The 25,432-nt window shown below is 41.8% G+C and overlaps 3 protein-coding genes across 5 annotated transcripts in view; 1 reads left to right on the top strand and 2 right to left on the bottom strand.

Annotated features, from left to right (window-relative positions):
• Window positions 1–25,432, top strand: part of NF1 (neurofibromin 1) — a 93,384-nt gene that overhangs the window by 38,450 nt on the left and 29,502 nt on the right. For 2 of the 3 annotated variants that reach the window (XM_086475304.1, XM_086475303.1), the window contains exons 31-36: window positions 3,159–3,221; window positions 5,169–5,327; window positions 6,155–6,252; window positions 6,396–6,542; window positions 6,930–7,076; window positions 7,401–7,511. In XM_086475304.1, the coding sequence (XP_086331430.1) occupies window positions 3,159–3,221; window positions 5,169–5,327; window positions 6,155–6,252; window positions 6,396–6,542; window positions 6,930–7,076; window positions 7,401–7,511 (725 nt within the window). The remainder of the gene's footprint in view (window positions 1–3,158; window positions 3,222–5,168; window positions 5,328–6,154; window positions 6,253–6,395; window positions 6,543–6,929; window positions 7,077–7,400; window positions 7,512–25,432) is intronic. The other variant, XM_086475305.1, reaches the window with a different exon arrangement.
• OMG (oligodendrocyte myelin glycoprotein) lies at window positions 17,877–19,293 on the bottom strand. The gene has a single exon (XM_009948475.2). It carries the CDS (start codon window positions 19,291–19,293, stop codon window positions 17,974–17,976), a length of 1,320 nt encoding a protein of 439 aa, XP_009946777.1. The 3' UTR covers window positions 17,877–17,973.
• EVI2B (ecotropic viral integration site 2B) lies at window positions 22,089–24,472 on the bottom strand. Its single transcript, XM_009948476.2, has 2 exons — window positions 24,416–24,472; window positions 22,089–23,181 (listed from the first exon to the last, which is right to left on the bottom strand). The coding sequence occupies exon 2, from the start codon at window positions 23,149–23,151 to the stop codon at window positions 22,285–22,287; it is 867 nt and encodes a 288-aa protein (XP_009946778.1). The 5' UTR covers window positions 23,152–23,181; window positions 24,416–24,472; the 3' UTR covers window positions 22,089–22,284.

Raw genomic sequence — 25,432 nt, 5'->3', positions numbered from 1 at the left:
TGTGGCTAAAACTTCAGTGCTGTCACACAAACTTTGGAACCAAGTTACCAAACTGGGACCACCCTGTGCTCGCTTGTTTCTGGTACCATTTATAAAGGAGGCTTAAAGAGGAGAAGCTTTCCTGAGTGGCGCACTGTCCTCTGCAGAGCAGGTTCTGCTGTAGTGGTGCCCTCCTGGCCGCCTCCCAGTCGAGTACCTGCGTTCCCCGGCCTCCATCCCCGACTCCTCTGCCCTGCCCCGTTTCTGCTGCTCTCCAGAGCAGCTCCGCAGCCGGTTGCTGAGCCCAGTCAGCTTGTAGGTGTCTCTGTTGCTCTTTGTGTGTTTCTGATGGATTCAGCTGCTGCTAAAAATTCCAGTGGGGGATACTCCTGCAGCCCTCAGGGCTCAATGGAAATACAATTTCTAGTCCTGATGGAGGACTATCACAGAAGAGCTGTGCATGACAGAGCATTTGAGCTGTGGTCTCAGTTAAGTGGTCTGGAAGAGCTACTTTTGGCCTTTCAACCGTGGAGTCTGTATCTCAGGTCTAAAGCAAAGCAAGGGAAATAGAACTGAGCTGTGCAGGCTAATGATGGATAATAACAAATTCTACGCAGTGTAGTCTAGTCATATTTTTCCAGCGAGTGCTGTATTCATAAATGCAACTGCTGCCATTCTCAGAACTTGGGAGAGAGGAACAGTGAATTGTATGTTGTGACTGTTGTGGATCTTGGGTTGTTATTGTGAGCTGTGGGAATGAATTAGGTGAGCAAACGAGGTGCCTTTGTTTCTGCTCAAACAACTTGTATAACTGGCTTCCAAAGTCATCGCTTCTCTTTCTGACAGTGGTTGCATTCAGATTGGTGGGTGGGGATTTGGGGGTTGGGGTTTTTTTTTAGGTTGTTTTTTTAAATTGGGAAGTGAGGGGGACAAGTTGGTTTCCTTCGGGTTCAAATGGCCGCAGCCGGCAGGCGCTGACTGGGGGCGTGTTTGAGTGTTACTGAAAGTGTCACACGCAGCCTCGGTTGTTGCTTCCGCTGTTTAATGTTCTGTTGTCCTGTATCAGCTCCTAGAATAGCTTTTATATGCTGTTACTAGGATGTACCAGATTTGTTTCCATTTTGGGGATACGTCGCTAGAAATGCTTCTATGCAAACCGGTTTTAATTCCGACATGAAATGGAATTACTGAAATGTACTCAGCAGTGGGCATTGCCAGAGATTCTTCTGTGGAAGCATAGCAAGTCTATTCTTGCCTTTATGGGTTTTTTAAATAACAAGGGTAATTTTTTCCTGAAAGAGATGATTTACTGGCAAATATATAAGTGGTATTAACTGATACTCAGCCTCGGCATTTACTACTTTAACTGTTTCTAGTAGCACATATATTTGTGTACAAGTGTGTGTTCATCACAAATAGTGTAATAATTCATTCTGTACTTTCAAATTCCAGAGAGTTTTGAAGAGCCTGACCTTTATCTAAGAGAAAGTACAAATAAAATCTGAATTTTTGGGGGTATTAATCCATTTTTATCATAAGAACCAAATAGGTGATTTTAATAAGGTAACCTAATTTTTTTATAAGGTGAATGTGTTCCATCCCAAGCAATCACTTAAAAGGAAATGAGACAGAATCTTGTGGTGTCTCTTTGTGCTTGGGCTTTTAAGGTAAATGTGTCTGCAAAAGATACTCAGCCGGTGTGTTCAGTAAATGATTTCTAGCTAATTTTAATCAATGTAGCAACACTGTGGAAATGGTGTATTTAGTTGGATATTGGGGTCTACGCTGGCTGGCGTTTCTGTAACCGGAACAGAGCCCTAGTAAGTGTTTTCATCTGGACACCTCATACAACTAGTTGCTGGGACAGGTTCACCCTTGCTCGTTTTCAGGTAATGTATGTTCAGGAGAGGTATGTGGTCACGAACAAGCCCGATCAAGATCAAAGTAACTCATACAAAGAATTTGTGCTGGCTGTTTCATGAAAAACACAAACATACCTGATTTTGCTTAATAAGGAGAGGTGGAAATTGTACTTGCTGTAAAGGCAGTCGGAATAGAGCGTGTGTACGACTGCTGCAGAAGCTGACTGTAGAAATTACACAGAGCCAAATTTGGCAGAGGCACCATTGTTTAAATATTAATAGGTTCTGCACAAAGTAGAACTATTTAAATTTAGCTTGGTTAGCAGAATAGCTTTTACTGACTGGGTTTGGTTTGTGGAAGGTTTTGTTTTGGTTTGTAAGTTGTAGAAATTCTCTTCCAGTTCCAGTTTGTGTGGTCCTCGACAGATTATTTGCACTGTTGGTGCATGCTTGCTCTCAAACTCCTAAATATTTCTAGCTTTCTATTGATGCAGCTCCAGGTGTTGCTTCCTGTAGGGCTTCAGTGATGCTAATTTACTGTTACAGCTGACAGTGGGACGTAGGACTGAGCTCCAAGACCGAAATGTGCCTCTGTGCAGGGGAGCCGTGCGCAGGGCTGATGTGCTGTAGCTTTGCTCGAAACCTGGTGGGAAACACAGGAGAATGGGATGCTGCTTGGTGGGTCCCTTTGCATTTAAATGAAATGCAGAAATAAGCATGGTCAAGTCAGGTGTCGTGATTTGGAAGTCTATAATAAATTGATGTAGCCCCGCTGGCCTTTTTCTTCCTTTTTCCACAGAGTGTTTTGTGGCAGTGTTTAGCTATCAAAGTAGTAATAACCATGGTGATTCACAGATCTAACTAAATTGAAGGACACACAGAGAAACATTGGGAAGATTTAAACCTCTAAATTTATTTTAAAAGTAATATGTATTTCAAAGGTATAACGCTTTACTATTTTTTACTACTAAAATTATTTGGGGATGGTGAAATACATTGGAAAGCTGACTATACCACTTGATGCCAATATTGTGTATCATGAGCACATAAATGTGGTTTGACTTTTAATCTAGCCAGAAATAGTAGAAATGATTGAAACGCAACATTTGCTTGTTTTGTATTTAGTGCTTTGTAAATAAGATGTAATAAAATTGTGGAATAAAAACTCCATCATCAGTCTTTAGTTTATATATTTCATTTTCTGTTGGTTATGTTTGTTACATTTTACTGTGTAATTTACGTACAAGTCGACATTGGTTTTTTGTTGCTGTATGTAGTTGGTGCTGTGACTTGTTTGTGCTCATCTCTGTTCTGTAGGCAACTTGCCACTCTCTACTGAATAAAGCTACCGTAAAAGAAAAAAAGGAAAACAAAAAATCAGTAAGTTTGGAGACCTTTTTATTAGCCATTTCTTTCAAAGCACAACGGAAATCTTTTGCTGTTTGTTCAAAACATCTTCACTTCAGTCTATTTGACCTCACTGTAAAATCATTCTACTAATTCTGGCACAAAATAGCTTTCATTTCAATTAACACTGGAATTAAGTTATATTTAAAATATTCTCTGTGTGCCTATTTGAGTAAACAAAAGACATTTTTAACATTACTGCTTAGTATTTAATACTCTGATTCTTCTACCCTTGCCACCATCTTCAAATTAAAAGAAGTGCAGAAGAAAAATGTTTTCTTTGGTTTTGGGGAAGATCGGAGTCTGTTTAGCTGTTTAACACTCTGGCAGATAACTTGACTTCAGCTTGCATCCTGGGAGGAGGACAATTAATGTATGTGGGTTACTGAAAAGAGGCTTATATGACTTGGTTCTGATATATTTTCTTTTGTTTGCCTTGTGACTAAGCAATAAAATTTAGCACTTGTATTTATTCACTGAGAAAAGCAGATTTCCCTTTAAGTAACTTGCTGTGTTAAAGAGTTTGGATCTGTAGATAGAGTGGTGTCATTAAAAGTTAAGACTTATCCTTTTCTTTAACAGTGACCTCAAAATATAAAGTTTGATAAAACAGAGAACGGAAGTTCAGACTTTTGTTAAATACCTTCTTATTTTTTGCTGCAACCGAGTAGAATACTAATCACGTTTAAATGCAAAATCTATGCAAACTACTATTTTACAAGAAAATATAATCAGTAATTGCATCACAAGGTAACTGAATGAAGCTGCTACTGAACCAAAGTGATTCTTGCTATATGATGTCTGTACTAATGGCTTTATCTGTTTTAAGAAGCATGATTTGAGATTGCACTAGTTATGTTTTGAAATATTCTAGTAAAATGGTGTGTGTTTGTTTTTTATTTATTTTAAACAATATAACTTAAAATATGAAGCTTGCTAATTTTGTTCTGTGAAAAGGTAGAATCTGGCTTGTTTTGATTAACCGTTATTACTCGTAAGGAATTACATGTGTAGACATTGAATCTTTGTAGAACCCATGTAGCATATTTAAGAACTTCATTTTTGTCAGGGAGCTTTGACTTTTTGAAGTCAAATGACAGATATCTAGAGAACACATAGTCCTCTTAGTAATGCATGGTTCATTTCCAAAAAAAAAAAAAAAAAAAGAAAAAAAGAGGTTTTTTTAAACAACATTTTCAGATTTTTTTTTTCCTAAGTAGTAAAGAACAATATTTCAAATCTGTAGTTCTTCTAGCAAATTCCTGCTAAATGATTTCAGACAGTGCACGTGTAGGCAGAGAAGTACACTGGCCACTCAGCTCTGGCTCGTTCTGTCTTTCCTCCTTCGGCAAATTGTCAAAATGTGATGGTCTGAAGAGGATTTCTACAAATACCTCCTTCCCACAAATTTAAAATTACTCCTGAAAGCTGACAGCATAAGTCTTGCTGCTGGAGAGGCTCTTGGGATCAATAGCGAAATTATAAATACGCAAAGACCCCCTAATTTAAAAAGAATTACCTGTGTTTGATGGGAAGCCTGCGCGCACCCGAGTACGAGCACGCGGCGTTTGCCTGCTTTGCTGTTGGTGGCAGCGTCCTGGAGTTGGGTGGTCAGTACCTCTGCAATGTCCCTCCTCACCTGGGCCCGGGAGCGGCTGTAGCAATTCCACCCTAGCGAGGAGGTTGGTACAAAAGCTGAAGTGAAGCTGGCTAGTGACTGATAGCCCCCTCGCCCCTTGCTCTCGTTCCCGATGGTCCTGCGGTGCAAGACCTGTCAAGGCAAGAGAGCCCTACGCAAATGCATTGAGCTCGATTGGTATGGAAAGAGTGCTCAAAGTTGAGTTACCGTTTGAGGCTTTTCTCAGCTTGCTTTCCCTTTTCTTTGTGCAAAAACTTTCTTTATAATTCTCAACTTCGTAGGTTGTTAGTCAGCGATTTCCTCAGAACAGCATTGGCGCAGTTGGAAGTGCGATGTTCCTTCGGTTCATCAATCCTGCGATCGTCTCCCCTTACGAGGCAGGGATTTTAGATAAAAAGCCTCCACCGAGAATTGAAAGGGGATTGAAACTCATGTCAAAGGTGAATCCATTAACGTCTTTCTTTGGCCCTATTGTGTGTTCTGTCTGATTTAGTTCTGCTCTTTGACCAGCATGAGGAGATTCAGGTAAACGTGCGGTGTTTTGTAGCCCCCGTCATGTTTATTAAAGTGCTGTTTCCGTACTGTGTTTGTACCTCGGGGTGTCGATGGTAGAGCTCACAGCAGCGTAAGCGTGGGGAGCAGTCTGTGGGGAAAAACCCCACTGTGCCCCAATGGTGTGGAAGAGAACAGAATGCCTTCTGGCTCTTCACGTGAACTGATAACCTTGTTGAAAACCAGCGAAACGAGTGTGCTTTGAGCACAGTGAGGATAATGGCAGCCAGGTATTGATTAACTTCCTACTGGCACTAGAGCAGTGATTTTTTTTTTTCTATCTTTGATCTCATTTGGTATTATTTCCTGTAAAAATGATAAAAAGGTTTAATGATGGTGTACAAATTCTGTGGCCTGTGCATATTACCCATCTTAAATGTTGAGAAATTAGTTTTCTTTACATAGGCATATGCTATTGCTTTTACAGGTCTGTATGGTTTCATAAATGGTGGGTTTGCAAGGTGATTTATTTTCCTGGTCTAAACCCAGATAAAGGTCGTACATAAGGGAAGTTGTTTTCTGGTATTTAAGAGTACGTGAAAAGAGATATTTTGAAAGGGAACATATTTTGAGTTAGTTGGCTTACTGGCCTTTTTCTGTCTTGAGGTTTCACGACAAACTAAAACGAGTATTTCTGAGAGTGAAGTTACACTGACTGCTGTAACAGTTAATACATTAAACCTTTGTGTGTCTTTACCATTTTCTTCTTATTTAGATACTCCAGAGTATTGCCAACCATGTCCTGTTTACAAAAGAAGAACACATGCGGCCTTTTAATGATTTTGTAAAAAGCAATTTTGATGCAGCACGAAGGTAGGCGCTTGGGAACTTGCACAGAGTCTGTGTCATGTGTAAGGAGTAAGCGGAGAATGTTCTTACAGCCCTTTAATTTGCATTGGGTCTGCGTGGCAGATTCCCCTTACGCACTTACGGTTCTTACTGGTTTTGAACTCCAGGTTTTTCCTTGACATTGCATCTGATTGCCCAGCTAGCGACACTGTCAATCACAGCCTGTCTTTCATCAGTGATGGCAATGTGCTTGCCTTGCACCGGTTGCTGTGGAACAATCAGGAGAAGATTGGCCAGTACCTGTCCAGCAACAGGTAGGACTTCAGAAATATTATGGAGGGAGTTCCTGATGGGAAATGAGTATTTGGGAATACTTGCAGGTGCTTTTGTTGTTAGTGCTGAGAGGAATATCATGGCTGAAAAATCTTACGTTTGGAAACTTCTGTCTTATCGACCAGCCCGTACTGGGAACATCCCTAACTGCTTTGCTGCCCACCCTTTGTGCAAGCGTACGGTTGTCTTATGTTCTGTGTAATTGTTCTGTGTGTAACAAACATTCTTATTTCTCTTTAAATTTTAATCTTTTTTAAATTTTAAAAAAGAAAATCCAGCCTGTTCAGTATAAGGAAGGGTAATGGGCAAAAGAACAGGAATTGCTGAGTAAAGAAGGACTTTTCTTTGAAGTAATATGCTGTTTCTAGGGACCACAAGGCTGTTGGAAGACGACCCTTTGACAAGATGGCTACTCTTCTTGCCTATCTGGGTCCTCCTGAGCACAAACCTGTGGCAGATACCCATTGGTCCAGTTTAAATCTCACTAGTTCCAAATTTGAGGAATTTATGACAAGGTAATGGGGTTATTGGGGAGGGGACACATGTTGTGGGTTTCTAGACGTTAGGCAGTATAAGTAGTTACTAAGCCTCCACCTTTTGTTTTGAAGGGAAGTTTAAAAAAGGTGGGTCTGCACATACCTTTTAGGTTTCTGAGTAGATTTGAATTTCAAAAATTACATAGAGAACCAGAGATGGCAGTAATGTTGGGGGTTTGACAAAGGTTCAGTGTTGTGTGAACTTATTTTTTTTTAAAAAGATGCAAATAAAGAGGGTTTGGGATTTTTTTTTTTTTCTGAAAGGCAGTTGTGAAAAGTTGATGTCAATGTCCTGCTTTTTAGGCATCAAGTACATGAAAAAGAAGAGTTCAAAGCACTGAAAACATTAAATATTTTCTACCAAGCTGGGACATCAAAAGCTGGCAATCCTGTTTTCTACTACATTGCTCGGCGGTAAGGAATCTTTCACCTTCCCTGTCTGAAATAAACATGTAAAATTGTAAGTGTTGAGTGTATGTAAGAGAGGGACACCAACCTTCTAACAAACAAGAATCTGAAAATAGCTTATTTGTCAAATTTTGGTGACAGTATTTTTTAATTGAGTTGTTTTCTAAAGCAGAACTGTCATAATTTTTCCACACAGGAGTATGTGAGTATCTGTGGAAAAATACCTAAAATTTTAGATATGTATTATTAATTTTTCACTGTCTCAAGTAAACTATATCTACACCACATTACTGTTAACCCTAGATCCACGATGTTAGCGTCTTCATTTTCTGAAGTATAAAGTGAGTAACAAGCTAAAACAAGGGATAAAATTTCTCAAAATGGTCCCTTTGTCCCGTTTTAAAGAGTAATACAAATATTTAGAAGTTGCACATACAGGGAAGACCATGATGTTACTTCAGCTTCACCCTTATATTCTAAGTGACAATAATACCATGTTTTTGGAAATGATTGAGATCGGTGGAAATATCACTAAAGTCATGAGAAAAGCGGCTGTTGACGTGTGAACTTTGCAAAAGACGGTGGTTTTCCAGTAAGGCAAAAGTTTGAAAGTTTTAATTCCTCCCTACTCTGGAAGGTAGTGCTTCATAACAGGGAGTAACATATGCTGCAGTAGTGAAGAATTTGGGAAGAGTATCCCAAGATCAACGTTGGTCAGTTTGTGGTCAAATAAATCACAACCCTCTCTCTCTTAAAAAAAAAAAAAAAAAAAAAAAAAAAATCTAAAATGAAAAAATTTAAATGAACTAGTTTTATTTAAATTAATATAAAGCTGCAGCTAGATTAAGAATATAACTGGAACTTTTAACTTAATAACCGCGCTATAAAATCCACAGAGGGCAGCATGTTCAAACCAGCTTCCACAGTAGTGAGGGTTACTGCTGAGAGTCGTTCCTAAGGAAAGGAAAATCCTCGTGCTCACAACCGGGCGCGCCAAGGGCAGAACTGCGAAGACAAGCTTAGAGATTAGAGCTGTTCTGCCTCGCCCTGTGCTGCGTCGGGGGTGCCTCTGCCTTTGGTGGTGGCGTGGCTGGCAGCAGGGGGACCCTGGCGGTGGCACCGGCGGGGTGCGTGGCGGTGCTGCTGGGGTCTGTGAAGGTCTCGCCGGCGCTTGACCGTGGTAGGGAGAGCGCCGGTATCAGCGTGGCACCTGAGGGCTGCCGGCAGGTCCGGTGTGGATGTTCGTGCTCGGATTAGTGCCGGTGCGTTCTGTGCCAGTGGGGCTCTTGGTTTCGCCGCTGTTGCTGTCCAATCCAATCTGGTTTTTGCTGGTGCTGCTGGTGGTAGCTGTGTCTGTGCTGGTGGAGCTGCCTGTGGCACCGGTGCTGGTTGAGTTCTGTGGTTGCTTTGGCCCTTCCTGGTGCTTCTGTTGCTGGTGGGTGCTCGTTTGTCGTGCCAGTTGAGGGGTTGGTGCACCAGTGGGGTGCTTGCTTTGGTACCCTTGCTGCTGCTGTGCTTGTCTGGGTGTGGTTAGGAATGGTTGTGGTCCCTGGGGAGCTCCTGCTTGAGCTGCTTGTTGGGGTAAGGCTGGAAGAGAGCTTTCGGTGGTGGGGCCAGTGTTGCTGCCCGTGGTGTGCTGCGTGCTGGTGGTGGCGCAGCTACTCCTGGCGCCAGTGGTGGCAGCTCCATGGACGGTGCCACTTCCAGCAAAAAGGTATTGTCGTGATCCAAGGAGATGTCCTCAGTGGTGAACCTCCTGCAGACCTTTGGGTTCGTGTAAGAACGTGAAAACAAGCAAAGGAAACCACTTCTTTAGCAGCATCCTCTGTGTGTATTCAACAACTTAAATACACGTTTGCAAATAAGGCATTTCTTCGTATTTCTAATGAAAATCATACCCAACAGGGATGTAAGATTTTTTCAATTAATTAAAATTTTAGATCCTTAATGTTTTAATTGTTTTCAGTAGTGCTTTTTACTCTGTAGACTGAGTTACAAACTCATCTTCCTGCAAAATCTGTGCTGTGTTCTACTGTGTGTCTTTCACCATTTCCCCTCAGAAATTTTCAGAATTTCCAAATTTTCAAATAAGGCACAGATTTATTGTTTTAGCACTGGATAATAAAAATACTTTATTCAAAAATCAGGTTGGAGGCTAAAATAATGAGCAAGCTTTGAAGAACCTTTCCAAATACAACCTCTAATTTGATAGTTGAATTCTGCTGCTTAAACATGGTTTCCTAGCCAGGATGCGATTAGAGATCCAACAAATGAATGTATCTGTTCACATTTCTTTTATTATGTTTTTGATTTTCAGAGCAACAAACAAACAAAACTTCTGTTCAGTATCAATGTGAAAGGTAAAATAAATTTCAAAACTGTTTCCTCCTTCTGGAATTCTGTAGAGGCGTGCCAAAGGGGTTTTTCATGCTTCAGAAAAAGCCCCCACGAAACACTTGCTTTCAGGGTGGTCATGGAGGGGGGAGCTGCTTACATTCTCTTAAACTTGTTGCTGTGAAAGTTCTCAAACACCTGCTTTGCCGCTAGCTCGTAGGAAGGCTTTGTGTGTAGGGCAGGCCAGAGGAGGCGCAGGGTGGCTGGTGCCGCTTGGAGATGACCTTTGTGTCTGTGAGAGCAGAGTGCCCGTGCTCGTTGTCAGTTCTGCACTTAGTGAATCTGTAGGCTCATGCTAATCAAAGGAATGCTAAATAACACAAAGAAAGTCTCATTACATAGAGGTAGGTAAGAAAACAAAATTTATCTGAATTTTTTTCCAGTGATTTGTAGCTCTGAGAGGGCTGTAGAATCTGTACCGGAGAACGTTTGTCTGAGGCAGCCTTTAGCTGTCCCTTCCTTTTGCTTGGGAAATTGTTGTCCTTTCACTTGACCCCTTTTCTGCATTTTCAACACCCTTGACTCTTTGGATGGAGTGGAAGAAAACAAGATGAGTAGTGCCACTTGTCTTCTGTCCTAATTTTCTGTCTTCAAAAGCTGTACCACGCTTCTCTGCCCTCTTCGAGGTCTTTGAGTCACCTTTGAGCCTATTGTGTTGGCTGCAGTGGGCCTTTGTAAAATCTTATGTGAAACTTCAGTTTGCAGTATAAATGTTCATCTAAGTTTCTAACAGTAATTAACAATTACTAGGTTGGTTATCGTGTGTATCTTTCACATGTTACGACACTGTGGTTGAGAAGAGGGACAGCTTCTGGAAATGTTTGTTTTGGAGTGTTAGTGACCGTTGTTGAAACACAACCAAACCAATTTTGGTTTTGGTGAAACACATATCTGTGCATGTGGCGTCTACTGCTGTTTTCTGCTGGTCAGAAAACACGGAACAGCACATGACTTGTAGAGTGACTTTACTGGGAAATCTGAATGTTCCATGTAGTTCTGTACTGGGAACAAACTTACTGAATCTTAAGTTTGAGCATTGCATTTATGCTAGGCAGTAGAAGAAACATTAGTGATGTGTTAAAGATTCAAAGGGAACACAGAGGGTTGCAGTGAAGTGAGTGTATGCAGTGCTGGAGCTGGAATTAGCCTGCCTGCCTTCCGTCGGTGTGTAGGTTCGTTTTTCTGTAGAGATTCCTGACACTCAATCTGCACACAAAGTTTCAAAAGTTTAACTAAGAACACATTTTAAAATGCTGTGTTGTGGAGGGGACTAACTTATTGTGCACACTTAAATTACATATCCTTGGATTATGATTTTTGCTAAAGTTGACCTGCATAGGCTTAAAAAAGGATATGTACTCCTGGACAGCATGTACCAGCTTAAATAAATGTCTTTTAAAAAGCATGCTGAGTGTTTTAGACGGCATAACCTTATGCAGTTGAATGTCAGTAGATTTTTGAAGGATATATAAAGTATTATGTCCAGACCCCTTCTAAACTAGCTGTGCTGCTGTCACAAGGAAAGACCGATCGTGAAAATTCAGGAATAAAAATGGATGTTTGGAAACTCAGCTTTTCTCCCAGATGTGTTTATTCACTGTTGTAATGGAGTAAGTTTGAAAAAGAAGATGCCTGCATTGTTATCCTGTCCTGTTCTGACAAGAAATTAGGCATACAAATGCCGAGAATAGTGATAACCCATCTTGGAAAGTTTACTGTGCCTGGCAGTGATCCAAAGCATCTTTACGTTGTCTGTGCAGACTTGGCATGCGGTTTGTTTTCTTCATTTGCAGAGCACGAAATAGTTACTTCATCTGTAAAGAACAAATTTCTGGAAATAAATTGATTCGGAAGTGTGCAATACAGGCGTGCTGGGCCTAGATGGCCGAAAAACAAAAATAAAAGGTCCGCAGCTGGCTCACTTGATAGCAGGGTTGTATCTGTGAGGAGGTGGACAGGCACGGTGGGTAGGACCTGCTGATGAGTTCATGTGGAAGTGATCTCGGGAAAAATGTGGTGGTGTTTAAATGCTACGAGCTACCTCAGTATTTTGAGCTGAGGCCTGCAAGCTGTACATCTGGCATAACTGGAGGTGCCCTAGTGGTTGTTTTGTGCTTGTTTCAGTGTTTGAAACCTTGACATTTTACTGTTGGCTGATCCAATGCGCGGTGATATTTTAAGCGTGCTGTTAGAATGTTGGGGAGTAGAAGGAAAGTGAGTGTTGGTGCATGTTTCTCCAGGCATGCGGAGAGGTGTTACCGATACGTAGTGATTGTGACCCCTCAGCAGCACATGGTTTGCATCTCAGTTTCTGGGCAGCAGAGTACCTGAAAAGGAGCCGAAAGAGCTTCAGCCTTAAGTAGTCGCTCAAAATTCTTTCTTGTTTACTGGGGATGCCGTAGGTTGAAGGTAACATACAGCAGCTGTGTGAGATACCTGTAAATATTTCTTGGGACTACGTATGCTTAGGAAACGTATCGTTCTCACACAATCAAACGCTGGTATCAGCAGCAAGGCTGGGGAATCGATGAACCGCTCCGTGGAACTTTGTTATACACATCCAGGGATCCAAGAACGAAGCTGGTGACGTGTTTACAAAAGTATATAAGGTGACGCTGAAATAGGCTGTGGTATCATTCACTTTTAAGTCTATGTACTGCTTGCCACGTGTCATGAGTGAAGCATGCTGTGAGCTAAAAGAACAGGGGCAATACCTGTTCGTGTGGGGCTGAATTCTGCAGAATATCCAGTCAAGTGCAGGTGAATCTGCTTTTCGTAATTCTGCATGAGGGCTGTGGATAAGAACTATGAGACTTTATGACCGATATCTTCATGCCCTTTACTTGCAAATGATTCAGATTATTCTGCTTGCTTGCTTATCTGAGGAAGTGTATGATCATTAAATGCTGGTGTGGTTTGTGTATGCGATATTCCTTGGGAAAAGGTGCGAGCTCAGTGGGTGACTGTACACAGATGTTGGAGAGGAAACCTTTCCAAGTCTGGACAAGCCAGTAATGGGCCCTAATAAAGCCAGTATAGAAATGATAAAGGAGGATGCCACTTGTTTATTGTGTCAGGAGCTACGGAGTGTAACCACAGCAATCACAGTGTTGCTCTATCATGGATGTATATTGAAATTTGGCTGTGAAATACGTCCACAAGAGCATTTGCCTGTTGAGACAGCAGATGTAAACACTGAAAAAGAAAGCACTGCGAAGTACTTCTTAATTATCAACTTACTAGTAGCTGATCACGCTCTGAGATAACACAACTTTAGAAGAAAATTATAGACAAGTATTTTATCTTCTGACTTGCCCAAAATATTATCTTCACCTCTCTTGAATATTCTTGTGTTAAGTAGTAGCTGTTCAGACAGCATAAAATTCCTAGAACGGGAACTCTTTAGTTCTCTGTGTCTCTCTACTATGTATACAATTCTGTTTACATCAATATGAAACTTTAAAATACCCAATCTCTCTGTAACTCTGAATTCTAAGTTGTTTTACTTGGCAAATTAGTATGGATCGCTGTGACCTTTTATTTAGTAACTGATGCTTAAGGATTGTTGAATTCAGCAGAAAGGAGTGGGTGACTAAAAATAGAGCTTGAACGTCAGACAATAGTGGAAGTGAATCCTCTTTCGTAACTGGCCCTCTGGAAGATATTTGGAGCAAGTGTTTGTGAAAGTTCGCTGTGGCGTTTTTCTAGCGCTGCTTTATGATCTGTGTGCCCCGCCCAGCTGGTGGGTTCAAAACTCAGCAAACTGTCTGCTGCTGAGTTGTGCTTTTGGGGTGAAGAGGCTATAAATAGAAACGAGCTCCAGGATGGCCTCTGATCTCTTGCAGATCTGCTGTTCTGCAGTCTTACAAGAATGGAGATAATTTCCCTAGTTTAGTGAAACTGAACTCTACAGAGAATTCTGGTATTCTAATCATTGACCGAGTTACCTGGCAGTTTAACAATCTGAAAAGTTGTCCTCAATAAAATAACTTTGTAAACTGCGTCCCAGGGATTTTTGAATGAACACAAACCTCAGTTCCTCAAAGGAAGATGAAAAATTACTGATAAACCGTAGTGGCCATGGTACAAGTCAGATGTGCATTCCTGCATGCACAAAGGGGTGCTAAGGAGCGGATTTCTGTACAGTTTGCCCAGGTACAGGATACTTAATGGAAATGCTGTTAGACTTTGACATAAGCCTTGCTACAGGGTGGAATACTGCTTGCCTTTACCTTCCCTTTTATTGCCTGGTTTTCAGCAGCTATGCAGTTCTTCACTGTTTCTCCGTGGGGCTGCCTTTTCCAAGCTGGCAGGTGGAGCTTTGCTCTGCAGTGATGCTCTGACATCTTCTCTGCTCCTCGGGATGCGGCTCAGTGGTGCTTATTTGGGGCATTTGTCTTGTGGTTCTGAGCCGGGTGTCGTTTTTTAAGGTGTGAAATGTGGAGAGACTGTTTAGATTGAAGCTGCCAGGATGTTTGAGGGCTTGCAGCAGGCTGGGGGATATATGGTTTGCTTGGTTTTTCAGTAGTTTGAGATCTTGTTGCTAGGGCATTGTTGAGTCATTGACTGGTATATCTGGATCAGTTTATATCCTTCTTGTGCTGTGAAATTTAATTCCTTCTGTCATTTTTCTTCACATTTTGTTTCCTGGGCAACAACCTGGCTTCTGAAGCCAGTGCTCTTCTGTTTTTAATCCCTACGCTGTTACTAAAATGATCAATAAATCAATAAATACTGAAGATCCTGAAGTACTGCCATTAAGTTTTAAAGCTGATCCCAAACTAATTAATAGGAATACAAACCTCTGAGTTATTGCTTCGGACCTTTCAAAAGCAAGCACGTTGCTGTTACAGGATGTGCTAGACCTTTTTGGGTATTTTGAATGTTGTCCTGAAATGCTAAGTACTTATTTTGGAATTTAAAAGAAAAAAATAATTTATCTGAGACTAGATTGTTTTGTGTTTATCATGGACCGAACGACCAGCATGTTGGAAACACCACAAACGGCGCTGTCGTGTTCCATCCGTGCCCGTCGGTTTTATTTCGGTTTGGCTGCGCTGTTGCCAGGCGACAAGTGCACGACTCCCACGTTTGCCTGCCTACTCGCCGCTCCGTTATCAGCTCATTTGTATTCCAGAAAAATACAAGGAAACCTGAATTTTGGTCTGCTTTGCTGGAAGCAGTCTGACTAAGTCTTGCTTGCACCCACTGCAGGCCAGGTCTGGGGAGGGAGCGTAGCCCTAGCACTTGGGAGGGCCAGCGTCCTGTTGTACCCCTCTGTAATTCTTTTTGTATCCTGGCTTCCCAGTCCTGTACGTGCATCTAGAAAACCCCACAACCCCGTTTCCACTTCCAGGCTTTTATCGGCAAGCTTAAGCCTGTGAAGCCTGGGTAGCAAGTCGTTCCGGATGGGGACTTGCAGTTTGCCCCAAACAACATCTGGAAAACGGTATTTTTTTAATAGTTTCTCTTCACTGCATAGTCTCATTACGGGTGAAGCGTTCTCAGACCATTTAACGTTGATTCCACGTAGGTCTCTGGCATGTGGTAGGGTTGGGCAGCCTGTATCGACTCGTTCAGCAAAGACACCTGTAGTGTTCCATGTAATTTCCTCAGCTCAAGGCGGTTCAGTCGTAGCACCTCATTTTGTGATCTCTGTCCTACCGTGCGAGCTGAGCCGCCTTCAGCTGCGTGGGATGAAACCGTGTGGATGAGGTGATCGTAGGGAATACCTGGTTCTGAGCACGGTACGTAGGCTGGTGCTGTTTGAGCCGGTCGGTACGTAGCAAATACCTTAACTGTCCCAAGGGAGCGACAGGCAGGGGCTTCTTTTGCGTTGGTCCGAGTTAATGGAATTCACCAGTTCCTGTCAGATTATTTGACCTGGGGAAGACACAGGGAACTCGTGCAGGTGGGCAGCTCTTTCAGGCGGCTGGGAGCTGCTTTGCCTGATGAGGCACTTCTGGCCCCTGAGGGGTCTGTGCCCATAGCAGTGCTGAGCCAGGTTGTCTGAACTTTGCCTGGGATACCTAGTTCTTGTCTGCCTGAAATCTAAGTGAAGTGTCAGTCTTTGGTTTCGGGGATTTTTTAAGTTTTCTGTCCTGTTAAACGTGGAGAGTCTTTTTTTTTTTTGAGAGGGAGAAGGAGCTACCTTTTGGTGGTGGGCAGAGCTAGGCCTTAGGGGTTCACAAGTTCTGAGGGGTAGGAAGGGGAAGGGTAGATCCTATGTTATATCATCTCATCAGCTTATTAATAAACAATATTAGGGATACATCAGTATCAAAATAATGTAATTTGATAGAACCATATTTTTTCCCCCATAAGACATGAAGATTGAGCCAAATGTCTGCTTGAAATGGCTTTGTATAATGAAATACTATCTGCTCAGTGATGCTACTACACTTCCTTGAAAAGAAACACGGTCACCAATCCAATTCAATACAAACATAACTTTATTTTTACTTAAATGCCAATGAAATAACTGTACAAATTCATTGTGTAGCATTTACTGTTAGAAATTAAAACACGTTTCTGGTCATAGAAATACTGTTCACAATTGGAAAGTTGTGATTTCTCTGATACCAGTGGTTGTAAATGGTCTACAGCCCTCATTGATACCTAGGAGAAATAGGTAGAGGACTCCAGTCTCAGCAGTGAGGTTTTCTGGGTTTTGCAGCACCTTCATGCTACAATAACTGGAAATTAAATGGCCTGAAATGAATGAAAAACATCGTATAAAGATTTGTAATATTAAGCGAATAATACTTTTTCAATGAACTTGTTCTTCAGTTTTCATTTCATGCTGTTTGCAAAACTTCATCTGCAGTATGTCAGGTACCTTTGCCACATAGTTTAAGTTATTTTCCTAGAGAGGACAGAACCATGCGTGCTGCTATTTCTACTCACTGATGGTGCAGATGTCAAGGAGAATAGCATTCATGCTCGTCCTTATAAAGCAAGGATTTGGGCATGTTCAGTGCCATGGACTGAATTAGTTGGGTTTTTTTTTTAAGTCACAGGATTCAAGGATTGTTTCAATGACAGCTTGACAACTAATTGCTTAATTGATTTGTTACATAACTTGCGTTAGAAATTGGCTGATACTCAGTTTACTGGTCAAAAAGTAGTACTTTGATACATTCTGGCTGATTCGTGATATTCTTTTAAGCAGAATATATTCCCATTTCAGATTTTTGGATGTCACTTGAAATAAAGTTAAGGAGTTCCATTTCATTAATTGTGTGGGTAACTCCTTGTTGCTGGAGGGTGTCATGGCATTGAACATCTTATGTTTTCCTCTACTTTCATCTTTTTTTTTTTTTTAAATGTGGAGAGTGAGAAAAAACTTGCCTGCAGTCTTTAAGTCAAGACAGAGCAAAAAGAGGTATCAGCCCCTACCGCTTTCCCATGCTGAAGTTGGACCATGTTGCCTTCTTGGTTTTCACCCTCTTAGGAGACATCATGGCATTGTCATATTTAATTCCTAAATTCAAAACTGCTGTTCTTCATATTTAAAATACCCTAATATATATGAAGCAAACATAGATACACATGCTAGCGATTTTTCTCAGGAATAACTTCTGATTAGTGAAACAGCTAGGTTTAGTTCCTTTATTTTTTTCCCTTCCTTTTGCGCGTCGTCGTAACTTACAAAGAATCTGTGCTGCTATATTACAAGAGTTGCTCACTGGCAAGTCAAGCAAGACAATGCAGATATGATACAGGCCTTCTATTTTTTTTTTCCAGTTGTTTAATGACAAAATCATACATAAAATCAGTACTTAAAATTCTGATGTTTTATTCTGTGCAAGTAAAATTAAAAATTTAAATACAAAAGAAGCACAGTTTTAAAAACAAAATCATAGGTTAGTTTTACTCAATTAAGACATATTAAAATAAGTAGCAGCTTAGTATCAAGACGTTAGTGTGCACTCCTTTAAGAACTGTTATTTTCTTTAGATCAGAGTCAGAACTCTAAATTTCTCATATTTTGACTCATTATTTCGACTGGATGTCTTAGCTCCAGCTATGTATCACAGGAGTAAACTCAGTAATTTTCACACGATACAAGCCCTTAGCCAATAAACTTTGCCACCGCATTAAGCATTACAACATAAACCAAGTATATCTCACAGGTACTTGCTTTGGAGGGCACACGAGTATTCAAAATATTTGTCGTGGACTCCTCTTTCCTTAAGGTAGCAGTTGTGCTTTGAGGCATTTTGGAGTAGTTTGTTGGCATTCCACTGGTGATACTTAAAGTCATAGGAGTAGTGGATGATCCTGTTGAACGAGGCAGGCTTGAGTTCACCTCGGTTGAATCTTGGATGTGGATTGTGTGTGTGGCCGCTGCTTCTTGGGAGCTGACCTTCCTCGTGGTCGTGTCTTCTGGATAGAGGAGGAGGGGTCGGTCTGTGCTCGTAAACAGTACAGTTTGGCTTAAGGTGGCCAAGGTCGTAACTTCCTTAGCTTTAAACTGTTTGTGCATTTTTGTCACTTTGGTTGGTTCAGTTGCCCCTGGAGAAGTAGCTTTGTCCGCTGCCTTCATTCCTTTAATCATGAGGCTGGAGTCCATAACTGTGGGAGCCGCCGGAGCTGGTGTGGCGTTCATCCAGAGCGCGGGTCGGTCAGCGCAGGGAGCCCCTACAACGCTGGCAGCTGTCCCCTGCACCCATTTAAGCAAGTAAGGGATATTCTGTGTGTCGCTGCAGGACCATGGGTTGTTATATAGTGTTACTACTTGCAGCTGAAAGAGCTGGTCAAAAGCTTTGTCAGGAATGTATGTGAACTTGTTGTTGTGCAGGTAGAGACTCGTGAGATGTTGTAGTCTCACCAGCGTTCCTGGGAGTATCTGGGACAAGAAGTTATTGGATAGATCCACCGTCTCTATGTTGTAGGGCATATTGGTTGGAACTGTCCAAAGTTTGTTGCTGCTGAGATTGAGAAACTTGAGGCTGCTCAGGGTGTTGTTGATCAGAACAGCTCTTTCCACCATATTCCTGGAAACATCGAGCACTCTAAGATTCCACTGGTAAGCTGTATCAAGTTTCTGAAGAACCTTAATGTTGTTGTTTATGGCATATAATTCCCATAAGGACTTGGGCAGATGAGCAGGAACGTTCTTGAGCCAATTATTTGAAATATCAAGGGTCCTCAAATTGGTGAATCTCGTTAGCTGATGATCGAGATCTACAAACTGGTTAAAGGACAGATTTAAATATGTGATGTTGTCTTGCAGTCCGTGTGGCAGTATAGTTAAGTTTCTGCCTGAACAGTCCACATTCCTGTCGTTTCCTGAGCATGTACAGTTAGAAGGACAGACACCCAAAACAGTGGGTATGAAAAACAGAAGGACCAGCAGACAGGTAGCTGTATTCAATATCTGGTATTCCATTGTTGCCTGAAAATAAATATACCAAAATGACACCCTTGAAATTCATGTAATATATTTTATTTCTTTATAAGGGTTGTCTTTGCAATGACCACTGGCAGGAGAAATTAAGTAAAAATATCAATAAACCCCTTTGTGGCACGGTCCTTTTTAGAATTGTTCAAGAGAGACTTTACAAAGCATCCCTTCATAGACTGTCATGTTGTCTGGCAGAATGAGACTTGTTTTTTCATCTCCCTTTCCCCCTCAAGCTCAAATGAGGGCTTTCTTCCGAAAATGCAAGTCTCTTCCAAATGTTATACAATGTCTGCTTCTTGTTTTTAGTGATTTCAAGCCTATATTATGTTTGGAATAATGTGTTCTTTTATACAGGATGAAAAAATGGCTGTCAACTGGATCTGCTTTACAAATCTCTGCAGTCCCCCCCGTACATGCATTCTATTTGCTTAAGTAGAATTGGTTAAAACATATCTTAAATTGTTAGGAATTTAGTTTGAAACCCAAATTCCATGTTCATGCTAACATGCACATGATTATTTTTCCTTGTTATAGTGTTAATTACATTCTCAAAGCTGGTAACACATGTTTGAAAGCTGAATTAACGTTAGTAAGAAATCTCTGACACTGCAGCAAATTTCTGGTGCAAGCCTCTGTCATCAACTAATAATTCATTCTTGTTTCTGTCTCTAATTTTTTAGTAGGTTTTTGTGATTAAAATCAAAACCCGCAAACTTACCGTGATCTCTTCTGCAGTATCAGCACATCATTCCTGTGAAAGATTTAAGCTTAGAGGTCGTCTTGTTCTAGAGGGTGGCTACAGTTGCTGTCTGTGGATTGTGCTTGCCTCTTCAGCTGCATCGTATTGCTGCTAGCTGGGGCTCTGCAACCACCTGATCTGCACTACATTGGAGGACTGCAGAGCTGTCGCTGGTGCTGACTCAAATTTACTGCGAAGCGAGCATATTCAATAAAATAGTTGGGTTTTATAATTTGAATCAGTTAGCTTCTCCGTGTCTGTGTTTTATGCTGAGTTAATGCCTCAAAACGCAGCATGTCAGCTTGCCTGCATCAACAGTACCGGATGAAATCGCTGTGGGCTGTTTTAGCTGAAGCTTTGATTCCCCTTAAATGTTCCTACTTAAAAAGTCACGTTAAGTTGTGTTCTTTTTTACCTTCAATTAGCTTCTCCTCCTGTAATAAAGGTTGCTGTTAGTTTAGGCTGCCTGTCTTAAGCTTTTTTAGGCTACACTGCCAGAATATCTTTTCATAATTTTAAACTGTTCGGTTTTCTGCTCCTCAGATCAGACTATGACTGTATTGTCAGGTATAATATAGCTCAGCTTGTAGGATTTCAGATTGCTACAGGAAGTCGTTACCTGAGTTTTCCTGAACAGCATGGTAAGGCTGGATGCAGTTTACAGTGCTGTTAATTTTGATGTGGTGTAGTGCAACAAGCCTTAAAAAAAAAAAAAAATCTCAGTGTATTTGGAATGCTGTTCTTTAGGCACGCACAATCATACAGCTCATCTAACCGGTGAGGAAAAATTGTAAATATCTTTACCGAAGTCCATTGTATGCACAGCAGCCCAGAAGTGTATTTGCATAACTTATGACTTTAGTTTTTAGCAGTAATTAAAAGATTTTGAAGTCTGTTGTTACAGTATGTGCAAACATGTGCTGCATGCAACATCCACAAATATATTCTCTCCCCAATCAAACTCAAACCTACAAACTCTTTGCCATTTTGCAGAGGTGTCGTGGAAAGCTAGCTTCAGCATCTGGGGGCTTCTTTCTGTCAATCTAAGCATTGCATACTGGTTAAATAAAAATAAAAACATTTACTTCTGAGCCCACCCTCCTGCTTCCCACCAAAAAGTCAGCCTATAAAGTGTGCGGTTTTAGACAGGACGGTGAGCTTCGCTGGTGCTCAGGGCCCACAAAGGAATAGGCCAAACGCTTGGGCACCTTGAGTTAAAAGGAATTTGGCATCCCTGCAGCATTAATTTTTAAAGTTTATGTTGATAATACTGGGGGCATTCTGAAAATACTGCTTCAGAGGAGGAAATTAGTGAATGCGCACAACTGATTCTGCTGATCGTTTGTCTGGTGTTCTGCAAACTGTTTCTGTTTTATCCGTAAAACTCAGAAGTGCCTAGGTAAAAGAAAGCCTTTTTGTGCTTGTTCTTCAAGTGTTTGGAGCCGTTTCAGAGCTGTAGTGACCGCTGTGTTAACTGTTTACTTGCACCGTTCTCCGCTTTAGCAAGCAACAGTGTGAAGTGGCCGGGGGGTTCACACCGCTGCACTTTCAGGCAGTATTTGGTCTAAAGGAAATCTCACTGCTATTAGTAAAGAACAACCGGTGGCTGTTAGGAGGATTTCTTTCGGATCCCTGTAATCCGTTGCCACCAAGTTGTTACCCTGTTAGATGCAGAAAATGGGCCTTTGTATGACAGACGATAGGAATGCATGTCGAGGCATTCAGACTTTGCTCTGAATTCAGAGCTTTGTATCTAAGCCAATATTCGGTTGTGCTTTAAGTGACCAAAACATCTTTGAATCAGAAAGCTTTATTAAAATTAACTTGAATTCATTGCATTCGCTTGTACAGCCTAGCAGAACGAACAATTTCTAGAAGCCCTGAGTACCTCTAAAGCTGTGCTGTCTCTTGAAAGCTCCGTGCCTACGTGTATGTTATATATATGCAGGTACTGGCACACAAAGGTGTGTGTCCTCTGTTCTCGGTAGTCTCCAAAATCCAGAATCACTAGTTACAGATAACTAGTGGACACGATCCGTATTGTATTTTGAAAGGATTTGCTCCAGGCAGAAGCGGGTTGTTCCCTTTTGTGAAAGCTGAAGTTAAGAAACACTGGGGAAGTGCTCGTGCTGTGGTCTCGCTGTTCTTGCCTGGGCCAACTTCCCCTTTTTTCACTTATTTGAAGAATACTTCATTTAAGAAAAACGTGAAGTATGCTGGAAGCCCATTTTGGCGGTCTACAAGGGGTGTTCTGGCTGGGGCAGCTGGGGCAGTGGTTCATGAATCTCTTGGATAAGTAACTCGGGTGGTGGGGGCAGTTGTTCCTCTGATTCTGGGGGAAATTCCTGGTTCTTGCTGAGATCTGAACAGTGATCCTCGGTTGGTTCCCTGAGCCAGTCAGGTGGAGGTGGCAGATCTGGGGATTCGGGTAAAACCGCTGGCTGAGAACAGGAGTCACGTGCACAGCTTACTGCTTCCGAGGTGGGAGCTGGAGATGCCTCCGTGCTGGGGGCCGAAACGCTGGCTGCGGGGCAGCCTTGGGCCGGTGGAGGCAACGGGCTGTTCTCGTCACCGGCGGAGCAGTGGGGTGGCTTCTCTGGGGCGGGGGGATCCTGCTGTAAGTTTGTGTCTTGTTTCAATTTCCAAGGCAACATAAACAAAACCGATGAACGTTTGGTGACCTGGTCAGAGTCCATCAAGACATCTGGTGTGTCTCCATCTGCAAATGGAGAACGACCTGCCCAATTTGAATCGACTAGAACTGGCCTCTTGCAGCATTTCCACAGAATAATTACAATAATAGCCATTATCATACTAATCAAAATTATGCCAATGATCAGTGCTGCTATCCAGCTTCCATCGCTGCGTTCTGCGTACGCTTTGGGGAACTGAGGTGGTGTCGTAACAGTCAGTGCTGCTCCAGATTTGTGCAAACTGGGTCCGCTCGCTTGCAGTTGGTATAGAGGGGCTTTGTCTTCTGTTGGACTCCAGATGCTGGTGTATGCGTTTCTTCTGTTCATGGAAGCGTTTTGAGGTATGGCTGTAGAAAGTGATTTCCAGATTTCTCCGTAGAAGAGAACCAGTATTACTTGGTTGCTGGCCATTTTGAGCAGCCTCTTTAAATACGTCCTCTCCTACAGCAGGAATAAAATAGAACATACTGACTTGAAAACTGTGGTGGTTGTGCTGTTACACTTCACTGACACCAGACAGTTTTTGGTTAATACTATAGTGGTGAAAATAATATTAGACCCAGTGTTTGAAATTTCATGCCTGTTCCCGTTTGCATAACCAGCGGGTTTGTCACTGCCTGTACAAACAAGAAGTGGATTTCCAACATTTATTGCTCATTCTGACCAAGTGACTTTTTTGAACAGAATGTCTTGGTTATTATTACCTTTTTTCACCTTATCAGAAAGAGGCATCAGCACAGAAGTCCTGTCAAGAGTTTCAAAATAACAACATTTATCAATAGTATAAATAGTTCTGGACCTGGAACAAAATATGAAACGCTCGCAGCAGTATTGACAGCCAGGATTGTCATGAGTAAAGAAAATCGGCTTGCTTTGATGGGTATAAGCTGAGACTGAAGTAAAAGGCTTTTTACAGTTCTCTTAAACTTTTATTTCCTGTTCTTGCCTCTCTTCAGCAGTTAAGGGTAGAGCATAGTAATTTTTTAAAAGTTTCCAAATGCTGTAATGGAACATGTTTTTATAAATAAATTCCCGTGTGTGGAGCACTTTTTGTAATGGAGGAGATTGTGTTAATCTTCAGTTGTTGGCATGAAACAGATTTCTTTTTTTTCCTGTGCTGTTTAGAGTTCAGGTCTCTGAATGTCTCCGTATGAAATAAATGGTATAAAATACATCGACTACATCGCAGGCTTCTATCTGAAGTTACTTCCGTGCAGTTTGAGCTAATTTATTAGTTGCTATAGTGCTGGTCATGTGAAGCTGTTTCTGGGAAATTAATATGCACAAATCTTTGTGGGTTTACAATAGGCAAAATGAAATTTCAGCTGCAGCAGTGTAAACACATGAGTAATAAACTAATGCTTCTTGAGGACGTTACGATCTAATGATCCAAACTCTAAGGTTCATAACAGGTAAAAATGATTCCATTTCATTTTTCTTCTGCCCCCTCTCTTCCAAATACAGTCAAATAATACCTGGATGTAGAGTTCATGATAGCTCAGAGTAACAACATCGCATGTGTTTGAAACCCTCCCGCAGTTCAGATGCAGACACTCAACAAGAGCTTTGCATACACCCTGCAGCCGGGGCGCAGGCGGGGCCGTGCGCAGGGCAGTTCTGTTTCACACCCAATAATACAAATACGAAGCGTTTCCATCTTGAAGTTGATTCTTACCTGCGCGTTTATCTTCCATCAAGCGAGCATCGTCTTACTCTTTGGTTGAAGCCTCAGGAAGACAGACTGTGTGCTGGAAGTCAGGCAGCTTGAAATGGCTCGGTTCATGTTGAAGTAGGTCTCTGCAGCTGAGGAGGAAGTTTACCAACACTTGCTGCCGGAAGCGTCAAGAGTGGGGAGATTACTAAGAGCTTTACCTCAGAGTTCGTGTGCTTTACGAGCAAACTTTTCGGCACTGTTTCTATAAAACTCAAATTTTGTGGCTTTTGTCTGCTGTGTGCCTGTTACATAGAAATTCATAAATGCTTGTTTGCTTGTCTTTGAAAATAGTTATAGTTACTTCTGTGTGAGTCAGAAATTATGCAGGTTTGGACTGGATTTGAATCTTACTGATTTAATTTCAGTGGTGGGTTTGGTGCGCTGGTATGTTTATTAGTGGAAAAGCAACCTTAGGTTCGTTACAGTGAGTCATAGAAAGCGATCTGATCACGGGATGCTGACTTGCTTGCGCATCTTCTTTTGTGTAGTTGCATTAAAAGGCAAATAACTACAAATTTCACCCTTCTCCTGCACCCATGTTATTGTCCTGTCTGGACAGCTTTGGTAGCTGCTGCCATCGTTAACAGGGGGTTGTGCGCTCTCAGCAGCTGTTTTCCCACTGTCTGTCTTTGTCCATACCAGCACTGTAACCCAAACGACTTTTCTTTTGTCTCCTTGGGCATTTTTGCCTGGAAAGGCTGCGTGGCAAAAAGAAACCTCTCACAAATATGTGCTCCCAGCATTTTGCAAGTGTATTCTGCCAATGCCAAGCAGCTACTGCCAGATCCTTCTGCAGCTTCATCGTCTCCTGCTGTTCCTGTTGTGCCTCCCTTCTGATGGCACTAGTTCTCTTTCTCAGACTCTCCCCGCTCCTCCAGCAAACACGAATCCCGATCCCACACTTACGATGTAACTCGTAGTTTCTTGTCACATTCCTTCATCTCATCCCCATTCTCTTCAGCCCTCGTAGTCTCCGCC

The sequence above is a fragment of the Leptosomus discolor genome, chromosome 18, assembly GCF_034619465.1.
Source record: "Leptosomus discolor isolate bLepDis1 chromosome 18, bLepDis1.hap2, whole genome shotgun sequence".
In the NCBI taxonomy this organism is placed as follows: Eukaryota; Metazoa; Chordata; class Aves; order Leptosomiformes; family Leptosomidae; genus Leptosomus; species Leptosomus discolor.
Note: the sequence above shows the minus strand (reverse complement) of the source record. Positions and strands in the feature narration are given on the sequence as shown.